Source organism: Cryphonectria parasitica, assembly GCF_011745365.1.
Source record: "Cryphonectria parasitica EP155 unplaced genomic scaffold M406scaffold_9, whole genome shotgun sequence".
NCBI classification, from domain to species: Eukaryota; Fungi; Ascomycota; class Sordariomycetes; order Diaporthales; family Cryphonectriaceae; genus Cryphonectria; species Cryphonectria parasitica.
In genome coordinates, this window is record NW_024468917.1 from 2264857 (window position 1) to 2277448 (window position 12592).

The 12592-nt window shown below is 53.5% G+C and overlaps 2 protein-coding genes across 2 annotated transcripts; both read right to left on the minus strand.

The window, feature by feature from the left end:
* Positions 1-588: 588 nt before the first annotated feature.
* Positions 589-1694, minus strand: M406DRAFT_267478 (uncharacterized protein; the record flags this gene model as incomplete). Its single annotated transcript, XM_040917881.1, has 2 exons — positions 589-1500; positions 1590-1694. The coding sequence occupies 2 exons, from the start codon at positions 1692-1694 to the stop codon at positions 589-591; spliced, it is 1017 nt and encodes a 338-aa protein (XP_040772027.1).
* Positions 1695-3516: 1822 nt separating this feature from the next.
* On the minus strand, positions 3517-5686 carry M406DRAFT_93902 (uncharacterized protein). Its single transcript, XM_040926260.1, has 3 exons — positions 5032-5686; positions 4425-4935; positions 3517-4317 (listed from the first exon to the last, which is right to left on the minus strand). Exons 1-3 carry the CDS (start codon positions 5401-5403, stop codon positions 3647-3649), a joined length of 1554 nt encoding a protein of 517 aa, XP_040772028.1. The 5' UTR covers positions 5404-5686; the 3' UTR covers positions 3517-3646.
* Positions 5687-12592: the final 6906 nt, after the last annotated feature.

Genomic DNA, 12592 nt, shown 5'->3' on the forward strand with positions numbered 1-12592 from the left:
CGTGGGAGCCCAGTTGGATTCGCGACGTCATCGCCAGAGCCACATTGCGGCTCTGTTTCTAAGTTGCATGCAGCGCAATTTAGATCCCGTCTCGGACATGTCAGAACCGAGCGGAAATTGTGGGCTGCCTGCTTCCATCATCGTCACGTTTGATGACAACTCAAGGAGGCTGGCTGCATTTGAGCGTCAAGACCACGCATACAATGAAGCAACGGCGGGTTTTTTTCTTTTTGTTTTTTTCTTTTCTTTCTTGCGCCAGCTTGTAATGTTGTCAACCCCAAAGCCATTGCTTGTGGCAGCGATAATAAGCCTAGGAAGGTGGGGGAAGGGGGAACAGTCGCTGGACAGCTTGGCAACGACTCAGATCTAGTCGCCCAGGCGCATTCAGAAATGGACAACTCTCCCGAATTCTTAGTCAACGTGCCTACTGCTGCTCATCGTCTAACAACACATCTCTCGATGCAATACTAAGCATGGAGACAAATCTTATCAGGAAACTACAAGTAAGCCAGACCGCCAACCATGCAGCGGTGAGCGGTTGCTACTCATGCCGTCGGCCCCCTGATTCAAACGAGTCAACCGTAGACCTCACAGGCGAGCAGCCTGGCCCTCTTTCGCAATCCTGAAGCCATGTCTGGGTGCATGAACCCTGATGGCAGGTGAGCCTTGTACCTCAGCCCTAGTCTCGAAAACCACCTCCTTCTCGTCCAAACCAATCAGGACCCCCGAGTCTTTGTGTGTCATGCCGCTGTCTGTCGGGAACACCACAACGCGGTCACCCTTGGAAAGACCTAATGCCTGGACGATAGGGTCCCCTCCTTGGACCTGTCCGTCCTCGTCGAGAAATGGAGAGCTCAAGATAGCCTGCGTGGCCTCGGCGCCTGCAATGGTAGGGACCTTTCCCAGCCTCGCCGCAGCTGCAGAGACGGCCTTGTCAAACCTCTCGATCCATGCAAACACCCTGGGGAACTGCCTCTCGGACAGCTGGTCCGGCGGCAGCGCGACACGCATCCCCCAAAGCCAGTGCAACGGCCAGACAGCCTCGATGTCCGCCAGGCTCGGCCCGTCCGTCTTCAACAGCCACTCCCGCCCGTCCACGAGCAGCGCCGTCTCCAACAGCTCAAACACCCCGCGCAAATTGGCGACGGCTTCTGCCCTGGCCTCTGCCGGCGCGGCGCCGAAGTTTCTACCACCCACAAAGTCCGACCGGTCCTTGAGCCAGGCCTTGTCTTTGAACAGGGGCATCTGTGGCGGGATGAGCGTCGCCGCCCAAAGGAACGGGCCTGCGTCGACCATGAGGGCTTCGAGCAGGCGCTCGATGGCGCGGTGGTCGCCGGCTGCGGCCCCGAGCTTTGGCGCGGGGGCGGGGAGGGTCTCGAGTTTCTGGAGGATGAGGCGGGTGTCGAGGTACACGTCTCGGCCAATGGCGAGGATGGGAATCCGGCGATATTTGATTCCGAGTGCTGCGACGTCCGGACGTGGCATCATATTCGGTTGTTCCTGCGGGGCTGTTTAGCAGGTAGGTCATGGTGAAGAAGAAGAAAAGAATGAAGAAAGCTGCTTGTGACGTTCTGGTTCTTGCCACGCACTGTCTGCTTGTATGGTATGCCACGAAGTTGCAGATACCACTCGATCCTCTTCGCATAGGGGGAGAATTTGTATCGGTATAGGATGATGGGGTGCTCTGACGACATGATGGGCTGTTGTTTGGGCAATCCACAGGACGAGTTCGAATACGTTCGTTGAGTCGAGTCTGTCCCGGCTGTAGCTAACTTTGACAAAGTAGGAGCTCGCAAGTCTCGGTATGTTCCAAGGAAGATATCGCGTTGTAATTGCTTCTCAGAAACACGGTCCGGGGAAACGTGTGGGTTCGGACGCTTTCACGGAGCTAGTCTTCGAAAACAACACACTGCGACAGGATGACCACTCTCGAGTATTTTACTCGAAACGTCCGTTCATCTAGGCTCAGACGTAATGGTTTGATTGAAATTCCATGACGGAGATCAATTGTTTGCAAGAAAATAAGGTAGTCCTAGGGGCCCTTCCTGCGGCACGGCACCTTCCTCTCTCCTCAAGAGATGCCTCGGCATGATATCACGGCTTAGAAGGAGAGGCGCGCGTTAGCTCGTGGAGTTACCTTAACAAGCAACAACTATGCATATGCAGTAGCTCTCGATATAGCGACAGCGATGATCTCGAATGCCATCGTCTACACCCTGGTATGTTGTCAAAGGAATCAAATTATAAACACAAGAATAAGAAAAAGCACCATATTTGTGCTGTGGTTAAAGCGCTTGTCTACCCCTTTCAAGAGCGAACCATTTGCACTGGTCAATTGCCTGTCCTCCAGCGCGGCCCTCCCCCAAAACATGCCTCTACCGCGTCCCCACCCCCGCAGCAGATCTAGCTGCTAAGTTCCCGCTGCCCTGCCCGCATTTTCCCCCTCTCTGCAGCAACCAATCCTCTTTCGTGGTCGTCGTCGGCCAAATCTCAGCCGCGCGACGACAGAGAGCAGCATCGCGGACGAGCTCTACCATACACACGCTCTCTCTCATCCTCGTCACATCTCTGAAGATGAAATAGGTTTCTCTGTTCTCCTTCTTCTTTCTTTCAACCGTACACATCAGAACGGCAACCTGCATTTCATGACAGTGTTGCGTTCCATCTGCCACGAAGTGTGTCGTGGATGGACACAGTTCGCGCTGCTTGGGGCACTCGGACACGTCCGCCTGAGGTTGTATGGAGCGCGAACTTCTCCCGTGTCTTGCGGGAACCCATCAGATGCCAGATGTAATGTGTGCTGCGTGGACTTTGCGACCGAGCACGAGAAGAGATGGAGCATGGGACAACACCAGCAGCCGACATGGCGGTAGGTATTTGTGATCCACCCTACCTTTCCGTCTCAAGTGAGCTCAGGTAGGAAGGAAATTGAGGTGCATGTTGTTTTACGTCAGGCTACTATATAACCTTCCTTTCCATGGCTTACTTGTTCTCTGTGCTTGCCGATGATGAGACCATTGTTACCTTCAACCTAGAGTCATAACACCTTCATTGGCGACGATGACATGGTTCAGGATTTTATAGACTACAACGGTCTGAGGCAGCTGGATGTATCACTCCACCCCCCCCCCCCTCCCCGGCTTTCTCAAACCCAGTGTTGCCCAACTTTCTCCTTTCAATTTCGCTCCTTGTCGTTCCTGATGGTCCTGGCTGGGCATGTAAAAAGAGTCTCCAGAGGATCAGACAGCAGCAGCAGCACACAAGCCTGGTCTTCATTCTTGTGATGCTATTGAGGCTGTCTGAAATCTATATCCACCCAGAGCATATTACAGTCCAGGTCTCAACTCGAAGTGACAACTTCTTGTGATTCACCTAGTAGTGAAGTGGCCAGTGATGGAGATTAAACATGTAAGCAGATATGCTCGGCACGAAGGGGCTCTTCTCTAGCGCTTCATCGTGATGCAAGTTATAATACCGTTTTTGGAGATCCTTGGGGATGCTTGGATCCCATATTATATCGTTTGACCAGGCAGAACGGCCATTATTACTACATATGCATATGTACGTGTCTGTATATGAAACAGGTATACACATATAGAAATGGAAGAAATCGGCGTCATTCAGCTCTCGCAACAACTGCGGATGCTTACTTGCCGGTGTACTTCCTCTCCAGATACCTCGCAGGCACATAGACCACCAGCGTGAAGACCAGCGCCAGCTGGTTACCGATATCACCGCCATAGTCGCCAATCTTAGCGGCCAGGGCGCCGACGTACCAGGTCTCGCTCATACCGACAACGCAACCGGCGATACCAGCGGCAAAAGCAAAGCCGCCGGCCCAGCCAAAAGGCAGGCGGGAGGGGTCGTTCCAGGCCTCAAGATCATAGCCCTGAAAGCCGGAGGCGCCGCCGCGGTAGAGGTAGTGCTCGACGAAGAGGATAACGAAGAAGCTAGTGTTCCAGTAGCCGAGCAGGGAGAGGAAGTTCTGGAGGAAGGTGAGGAGCTTGTCGCGCCCGACGAGGGCGAGCAGGATAATGAGGACGAACATGACGGCGGTCCAGACGAAGCGGGGCACGACGGAGAGGGGGCGGGCGAACTGCTGGACGGAGAGGCCGGCCGAGTAGAGGGCGATGGCGTTCATGGCGATGCCGGAGAAGGCAAGGAGGACGAGGAGAAACTTGGCAAAGCCGACCGGGTGCACCATGGTCTGGATGAAGAAGCCGATGCCGGTATCCCAAGCGTCCAACCAGTCGGTTTTGTAGTTGAGGGCAGAGCCGCAGAGGGCGCCGAGGATCATGCCAAGGCAGGTGGGGAGGCCTAAGGAAAACTGGTAGTCAGTCGACGCTGTACGGTCTTCTTTCTTACCAGTGCTTCTTGGAGGTTCGAAGCACAAGGGAGGAGGGGGTTCTCCATTGTGGACATACCAATTCCAAGGGTGGTGTAGACAAACACCTTGACCTTGCTCGTGTTCACGGGGTACTCGACATAGTAATCACTGACGATGGAGCACCACGAGGCAGACGAGCCGTACAGGACGGCAAAGAGGGTGAGCGACATGCCGGAGAGGGTGGCGCCGGTGACGGTGGGCGGGGTGCTAACGTCTGCAAAGTGGCCGGCATAGCCGTACATGATGACCATGATGACGGCGATGATCATGCCGGCAAACTTCTCGTAGGTGAAGACGGCCTTGAGACCGACAAAAGAGACGATAAAGCCGCACACGGCAGCGATGATGACGCCCAGCTCGGAGCCTAGGGTGCCGTCCGACACGGCAGACAGGGCCTGGCCGCCGGTGATGCAGCCGACCGAGGACCAGCCGATCTGCTCAATCACGTTGAGCAGGGCAATCACCTTGGAGGGCCACCAGCCCATAGAGTAGCGGGAGATGGAGACCTGACGGAGGCCTGTGCCAGGACCCATTGTCGCGCACCAGCCCTGTTGCAAGCAATTATCTCTGAGTCAGCCACGCATGTCTCTTGATAAGACAAAAAAAATACAACAGGCAGACCAATCAGTAAGATGGCAACCCACAGTGACGGCGCTTCCGATCAGCGAGCTGAAGATGATAATGACAATACTCCTCCACAGGTCCAGGCCCAGCTCCCAGCCCAGGAAGCCGGTGGTGAAGCAACTCAGGTTGGTGGTGGCGCTCATCCACATGAGGAACATGACGGCCTGGTTGGAGAAGCTGGCGTAGTTGGGATCACGGTCCTCGGGGCGGCGGCGCTCGATGCCGTGCGTCTCGACGCCGATCTTGCGGTCCATGGCATCCTCCCAGCCACGGAGGGTGGCGAGGATCCCACTGCCGCCGCGACTCGGTCGAGACGAGACATCGTCGTCGCCGGAGCCGTAGGGCGAGGTGGCGATCTTGGACTCGACGGGGTGCTTCTCTTCGTCCTGCATCTTGCTGGGGGTGTGTTGAGAGACACACAGAGAGAGAGAGAGAATGAGAGGGGGGAGGAGGGGATCTCTTCTTCGACCAAAAGAAGAAGAGAGGGGAAGGGGTAAGAAAGTCAGAAGAGGGGGGAGGGGAGGAGAAGAAGGTGTTCAAGAGTAAAGAGGAGAGAAGTCAACACTCTAGCGCTTTGTGGGCTGTGAGGCGATATCTTCAGTTTAACTCATCTGGTGGCGCCGAGAGAGGGGCCGGGGTCGTTATCTTGGAGGGGAGGTAAAATAATCCCGTAACCCTTCGCACGAAATTGGGTTCGAAACGAGGACAAGATGAAAGGGTCTCTCTACCGACCAAGAAGTTAAAAGAAGAAGAGCAATAAAAGAATGAAGCTTTTTGAGGGTCACGCGGTCATCATCTCACTTTCAAATTGCAGTGATAACCGCAAAATACCTTTTAAGGCATTGTCTATTACTTGAAAAGTACTACAGTATGTTATCGAAAAAAAGGGTCTCGACCCTTTCCGGCTTCAACAGAAAAACTATCCTGTTGCCGAATTTTTTTTTTCTTTTTTTCTTACTTGCCCTCCCCTAAGGAATACTAACTAAGTTATCGCCTTATCGAGAGCAGGGAGCACCGTTACCACCACACCACTCACCCTACCGAGCACTAAAATAGGTCAAGGGTATCACCGAGGCACAACCCATTCGTGCCTTCCAGGACTGTTCAAAAACCAAAAACCAAAAACCAAAACAAGTATCCACCCAACAAGCCTCGCCAGCAGGGATAAGCGCAGCTGTCCAGTGTCGACGGCGCCTTGGCTATTGTACAGAACTGGCAGCTGCCCGCGTGGCCCCATGCTGCGGTACCTTATCTTTATGGGAATGTGGGAAAGCAGCATTCCTTCCCGCAGCGAGAGGGATACACGCCCCTCTACCCCTCTGCTTCTCTTCCCCTTGTGCCACTGATAAGCGGCCCGCTAGCGACATTCTAGAAGATCGATGGGGAGGTTGGGGTCCAGGCTCGTGCCTGCTGCGCCGTGCCTGGGCTGCATCGGCGGTACCGCAAAAAGAGGCACTGACTGGTTAGCACTAACCCCATACTTTTCCATTTACGGATTATCCGGGGGGTTAGGGGATTCAATCTCTTCCACTTGTTTGTCACAATTGTGCGTGCGGCAGAGAACATACTATATTGTATGCTTGAAAGTGAAAGAAGAAGGCACCCAATTTGTACATGTACGATAGTAATGCCACGTCGACATGATGGTCGCCCACCAACCAACTATCTTGATAGACGACCCAGCTACATACGAGCCGCCGACACCAAGAGCAACGTACGTGGGAGGGGAAACAAAGCCTTGACGAAAACAAGAGAGGTACTGAGATCGCCCCCATGAGAGATCGTCGTACCAGCACGGTTGGTCAAACTCCCAACACGGTGCTTCTCAGGTATGACCCGTTGTCGCGTGTCACCGTCGCCGCACTGGTGGTAACATGGAGCGAGGAGAGGCATACATGGAGAGATGGATGCCTCTCCACTCTCAATCTCATGAAGCCAGGACCTGGACTGAAGCAGCCATGAGAGAACTCCCAGTTCTCCTCCTTTGGGACGCCTGCCACCAGGCCAGCGCCCCAGCCACACCCACAACAACAGCAGACATCACACACTCAGGCCTCGAACAGTCCAAGGAGAAGGTTGTACGAGGTGGGGAGCCAAGCCAACCGCAACGACGTGCCATGAGAGGCCACCTCCAAGCGAATGAATGGCTCTCCAACGGTGCCCCTGCCCCGTGTGCGATGGAAGTATGCGATGGAGAGGGTAGGAGCAGTAGAGTAACAGTAGCAGAAACGTTGCATTACCCTGTGACACTATCGTGGCTCTGCCCCTTTCATACATAGCCTGTCCCGAGACACGGCGTGTGCTCTCGACGCGCCCGGCCAAGTTGCTTGATTATGTTTCGGGAGCAGGAAGCCAAGCAGCTCTCCCCCGCACGGTGTCGTACAACCGCCGCCTCTCCCTCTCTCTTCCTTCTTTCGGTATCACCGCACGACAGGGAATTCGAGCCCGTAGCGATCGGGAGGGAGAGAATTGGCCCGGCGTCGTGCGAGCCTACGGGGCTTTCGCTGTCTGCTGCTGACCAAGGACCCGGCGAGATTCCTCTCTCATGCCCCAAACCTCATAATCGAGGCATAACGCAAACAGTGAATAACCCCTCAGGTCTCACAACCCTCCCATATGGCTCACCCAAGTGTATTATTTCCTCGCCATGTCAAATATGTATTTGCTGTAGACGTTGAAGTGTGGCGCATCCTTCAGTTGTTACCGTGGTCGCAGTCCTTTTTGTTGTCGTTGTTAAGCCATATCTGCCTCCTGGTTCCGGGTACGTACTCGTAATGTCTCACACGTGCGCTATCCCAAGAACAAACCTCTTCGTCCCCGACTTCTTGTGTCTCACTCCTCGAAATGAAAGGGAAAAAAAAAGAAATTCACCAAAAACAGGGGCACAATCTCTGGATTGTCCAATATCTCTGCCCGTTCCAGAACACAGATGCAGTGTCATGGGGGGAGACCATAACACCAACCCAGACTCGATGATGCTGAGCCAAACAGCAATACTGGTGAGCACGCGTGGCCGACACAAGCGGGCCAGCGCAGACCTTCCTGTCGATAGGAACAGTGCGCGTCCACGTGGTAGGAACGTGACCAGCAGCAATAGACATGCCATGAAATCCCCCTAAAGCCTCGCCAGCCTGGTCTGGAGACCTCGTCCCCCTCAAAAAAAAAAAAAAAAAAAAAAAAAAAGGATGCTTACCCACAGCCTCACCTGGGATAAGTGCCGCGGTGAGCCAGCAGGCCGCAGGCTCTGACCCTGGCCCCCAAAAACACTGACTGACTTGCTTGTCAGACGCAAAGAGTCAAGGGCCTATTCAACGCTGGTTCCTTGGTTCTTCCGGAGCAAATTGCCGAGTTCGTACCTTGAAGGGAAACCAGACTTGGGAACAGCCTTTGCTCCCTGCCAGCTGACAGGATGTCGGCTTGAAGAGGAAAAAGCCATGGGCTGCAGGGGGAAAAGAATGAAAGAAGGAATGGCTCGCGGTCATCCTGTTACAACTTTACCCCCTCTGACGTACAGGAGACAGAGTGATGGCTGTGTGAGCTTGATGACGCTTGTCATCTATACAATGCTACCTATCCAGGCAGGCAGATAGGCAGACAGACAGACGGTGATAACTTGTCTCTTCTTCTTTTTCCTTCTTGAAGAACTGTGTTTCCGAGTTCAAATCATATGTGTACAGAATGGGAAAGAGATGTGCTAACTCAGGACGATCACCACTCATGCCAGGCCAGGCCATGCTCACGGGCCGGTCATGAAACGTCCCAAGAAAAGAAAAGAAAAAGAGATATATTTACAGCGTCCTTTATGGGGGAAGTCTCCAGAGCGGCATGTCTGAAACGTGATTTCCATTAGATGAACTGATGACTGATGATGGTCATCAGTCTCGAAGTGCCACCCCCAAAATGAGGTGTTCCAAGTGGTGGGAACAAAGCCGCCCCCCCAGCTCGCAACGTTCTCCCAGAGGACGGATGGACAGAGCACACACACACACACAAACCCCCCCCCCCCCCCAACGACCCCACGCGGGGTGAGCAAGCGGATAAAGCTGACAATGGCAAGCGACATGACATGCAATCTAACCGGACATGATCCTGCCGACCGCAGCGCATCCTTTTTTTTCTTCTTCCTTTCTGTTTCCCACCCTGGCCTTGTCATGCGAGGAACTATGCACAGTACTACTATATGCTGTGTAGAGCTGAGAAGGTTTGCCGGGAGAAGGGAAGGGGGGTCTGGCGGGTCTCTACCCCGGATTCTGCCCTGACCGATGCTGCTGCAGCTGCAGCTGCATAAGCAGGTTGTCAGTCTGGGTTGGATTGGATGGCTACCGAAATAGAAGCATGCCTCGGGGCGGGATACACATTCATGGTGTGCGCGTGTGGCCTGTTACGGGCACCTGGCAGGATTGGGTCTCCAGACGAGCAACCGTGGTCCGACCTCATCGTCAGCATGTTCAGCCAGTTCTGACGAGGTTCGGTAGATTTATGGTATATCGAAGTACAACTTATTTGGGGGGAGAGTGGGGAGGGGGGGGGGGCGGTTCAAAAAAGTTCATGGGTTTGGAGAAAATAGGTTTGTTTCGCGGCAGAGCGAAGAAGGGGGGGGGGGGGTTGTGTGTTGGTACACCAACTAAAAATGAAGTGAGCTGGCAGAAGCTGGCTGGTTCTGGCTTGCATGGTTCGTTCACCGACGAAAACGTTGGTGTAAGACCAGGCCCGAACCTTACGCGGTGATACCACACCTCTCATTTACGAATCTCGTTAGTGAGAGAGTTGTAATACTCCATGTGGCAGGTAATATATTTGTGTGTCCTACCACAGTATCTCATGTATGTGCGTAAAGGTTTTCCTTCTTTTCGTGTGCTTTTCCGCACCAATAGAAAGAAGAACGTAAGGCAGTCCGAAGCACTGCAGAACAACGGTGAGAGATGGGAGAGGGAAGTCCTAGAAAAAGAACAGAAAAGCTCAGAAGGAAATTGTAAGGCAAGTTGCGCCATGCTGTGTACCGCTCGAGCTTCTTCTTTCTGTTGGTCTGGAATGAGGAAAGAAAGACGACAGGGGGTCCACTGGAGGCTTCTCTTCCCCACGAATGACCAGAATGCCCCTGGCATCCGGGGTGTTGCAGCTGCTGCGGGACCACCCCTCCACCAAGACCCACACTTCAGTGACAAGACCTGGCAGAAGTTTAAAAAAGAAGGAATGAGAGGAGAGAAATAAAAAAGAAAAAGTAAAAAAAAACGAAAAGGAAATTAATAAATAAATAGAATAAGAAACATGGCCAAACATAATCAAGTGTAGTCAGGCAGGGCTGTTCCATCTTGGTTCCTAGATTGGCGAATCCATGCACGCGGTGTGGCCTGGTGTTAAGGCCGACGTTATTCAGCTTGTCTGTCGATCCTAAGGAGGAAAGGAACAAGACGAGGGAGGGGAAAAGGAAGAGTACAGCTAAATTGAGGGATCAGACTTTCAAGATGAGAGAGCCTTAGATCAGACAAGTTAACCAGGGCCACGGAATAGGGCCCCTGTCTTGTCCGTTGTGAGATGATGGGGAGGACGGGATGTTACTGTTGTTGTTGATGTCAGACGGAACAAGGTTTGGGGGGGGGGGGGGATTCATTTCTTAGGCTCCTAGATCACATACAACGCGAAATAAACCTGGCAACCTGGCTGACCTCTTATTTCTTCCACCCGATCCATGCTCCGCGGTGCTTCGTTCAATGCATTGGTAGGGCCGGGGAATACGGGACCGCATAGAAGACGTGCCGCAGGTCACAGACCTTGTTCCCTACACCGACCATCTCGCGCCTTGCGGGATGATAGGTTGCCAAGGGAAGCTTAGAATGGTTGGGAGGGGGAATAGAAAGACGAGGACGAGTCAAAGGGAAGGCAAGGATGAATTATGATGCTCGACAGGCTGCGGCAACATCAAGAAAGCGAATCAGCCGATAGGAGATCCTGGAGGAGAGAGGTGCGTGTGTGTGTGTGTCGAGCTTACAGTACTTGCACCTCACTCGGACCACGAGTGATGTAGTGATCTCACCCTCCTCCTCCTCCTTCTCCTTCTCCTCCTACCCCATGCAGACACTCTGGAGCATGCTAGTTGGCCGCTATTCCCAGGAAGCTGTTCTGACCGAGGTTGTTCTCGTCATCCCAAGGCGTGTGCGTGCGCTCCATGGCATCACCGATCATGGCCAGGTTCCCCTTGCAAAAAGGGGGCCCCCCGGGGATGAGGCGGAATTCTTGGCACGGCTTCCGGATGGCTGCCTCTGGGCGGTCTCAGCAGCGATCGAGCCTTGACCGCACGGATGCTTGGATGGCCTCATCTCTACTCTGTTCTAATGCATGCAGTGTTCTTTTCTTCTTCTTTTCCCGAGCCGCGCTCTGCCGTGTGAGAGAGGAGCTCCAGTCCAAACCACACGAGAAAGCGAACACGTAACAAGAATCACGGCTCGCCACCTCTTTGCCTCCTTGACCACAGGAAAGTGTCCTCGGCATAAGTTATCATGCGACACATAATGAACCGTCGTACTATGTGCTGTAGTTCTACTAGGGCCCTGAAGAGGATCGACAACGTGGAGAAGGCCCTTCCGTGTCGTCTGTGCCGTCTTGCTTTTACGTGTCCCAGTACAATACTTTCACTCAGCTCCGCTCTGCAGCGCCGCATTCCACTACAACTGCAACCCATTCCACCGTGGAAACTACATGCCCAGAGAAACCATCAAACTACACAGAGCTGACGCCTGAAACCTCCACGGTGACCCGTACCCTTCTTTGGTCCTGCGTCTCGGACTCCGGCGTACCTCATCTCCGCCGGTTCCTCAAATAACACGAAACTTACCTGTTGGGCTGAAGAAGGCCGGGGGGTGGGCCAGGTTTGTACACTGTAGGGGTGGAAGAAGTCTTGAGGGAACCCCCACGAATAGATTTGGGGGGGGGGAAGGGGGAAGGAAGAGTCCCACGACATTCAGCCAGCCTGCGAACAGAGGATAAGAGCAGGGGGGGAGGTACCCCAGGTACAGCATAGCCAGGGGGTGGATGAAGAAAAAGAAGACAGAGAGAAAGAAAGGAAACAAGGATTACTAGTAAGAATATATTAATTCTGAGAACAGAGAAGGACAGCTAGGCAGGGGGGGAACTGTACGGGAGCGGCGGGTGAGACCCACCACTGCTCCAGAGCCCAAGCAATACCCCAAGCCCTGGGCTGCTAGAGCCCTCGCTCGACCTTGCCGTGTGCAAACCAACTCATTCGCCTTATTGACTGGACTGATATTTAATATCGTGCCTGCCTCCCTCACTGCTTCTCCCACCTTTTCCTTTTTTTCCCTTCTCCTCGTTCTGTTTTCACCAAACCCAACTTGCCAATGCAGTCAAGACAAATCAAAATCTCAACAGCATCACTTGTTTTCCTGAACTCATAAAAACCCAACCATCACCCACCACCACCACTAGCCAGACACGTCGTCCGCGCTACCATTGCCAACTCAACACCACTTCTCTTTTTAACTATTTTTTTTCTTATCACTACCACCGTCCACATACATAAGGCTGAGAGACCTACGGAACTCCAGTCAGCAGTACATCATCGAA

What these genes read in the sequence shown, in the direction of transcription:
- M406DRAFT_93902 (XM_040926260.1), bottom strand. Translation starts at nt 5,403, where the DNA reads ATGCAGGACGAAGAGAAGCACCCCGTCGAGTCCAAGATCGCCACCTCG. An exon ending in TGATCGGAAGCGCCGTCACT is followed by an intron (nt 4,936 to 5,031) that starts GTGGGTTGCCAT and finishes TGCTTGCAACAG; the next exon opens with GGCTGGTGCGCGACAATGGG. An exon ending in CTACACCACCCTTGGAATTG is followed by an intron (nt 4,318 to 4,424) that starts GTATGTCCACAA and finishes AGTTTTCCTTAG; the next exon opens with GCCTCCCCACCTGCCTTGGC.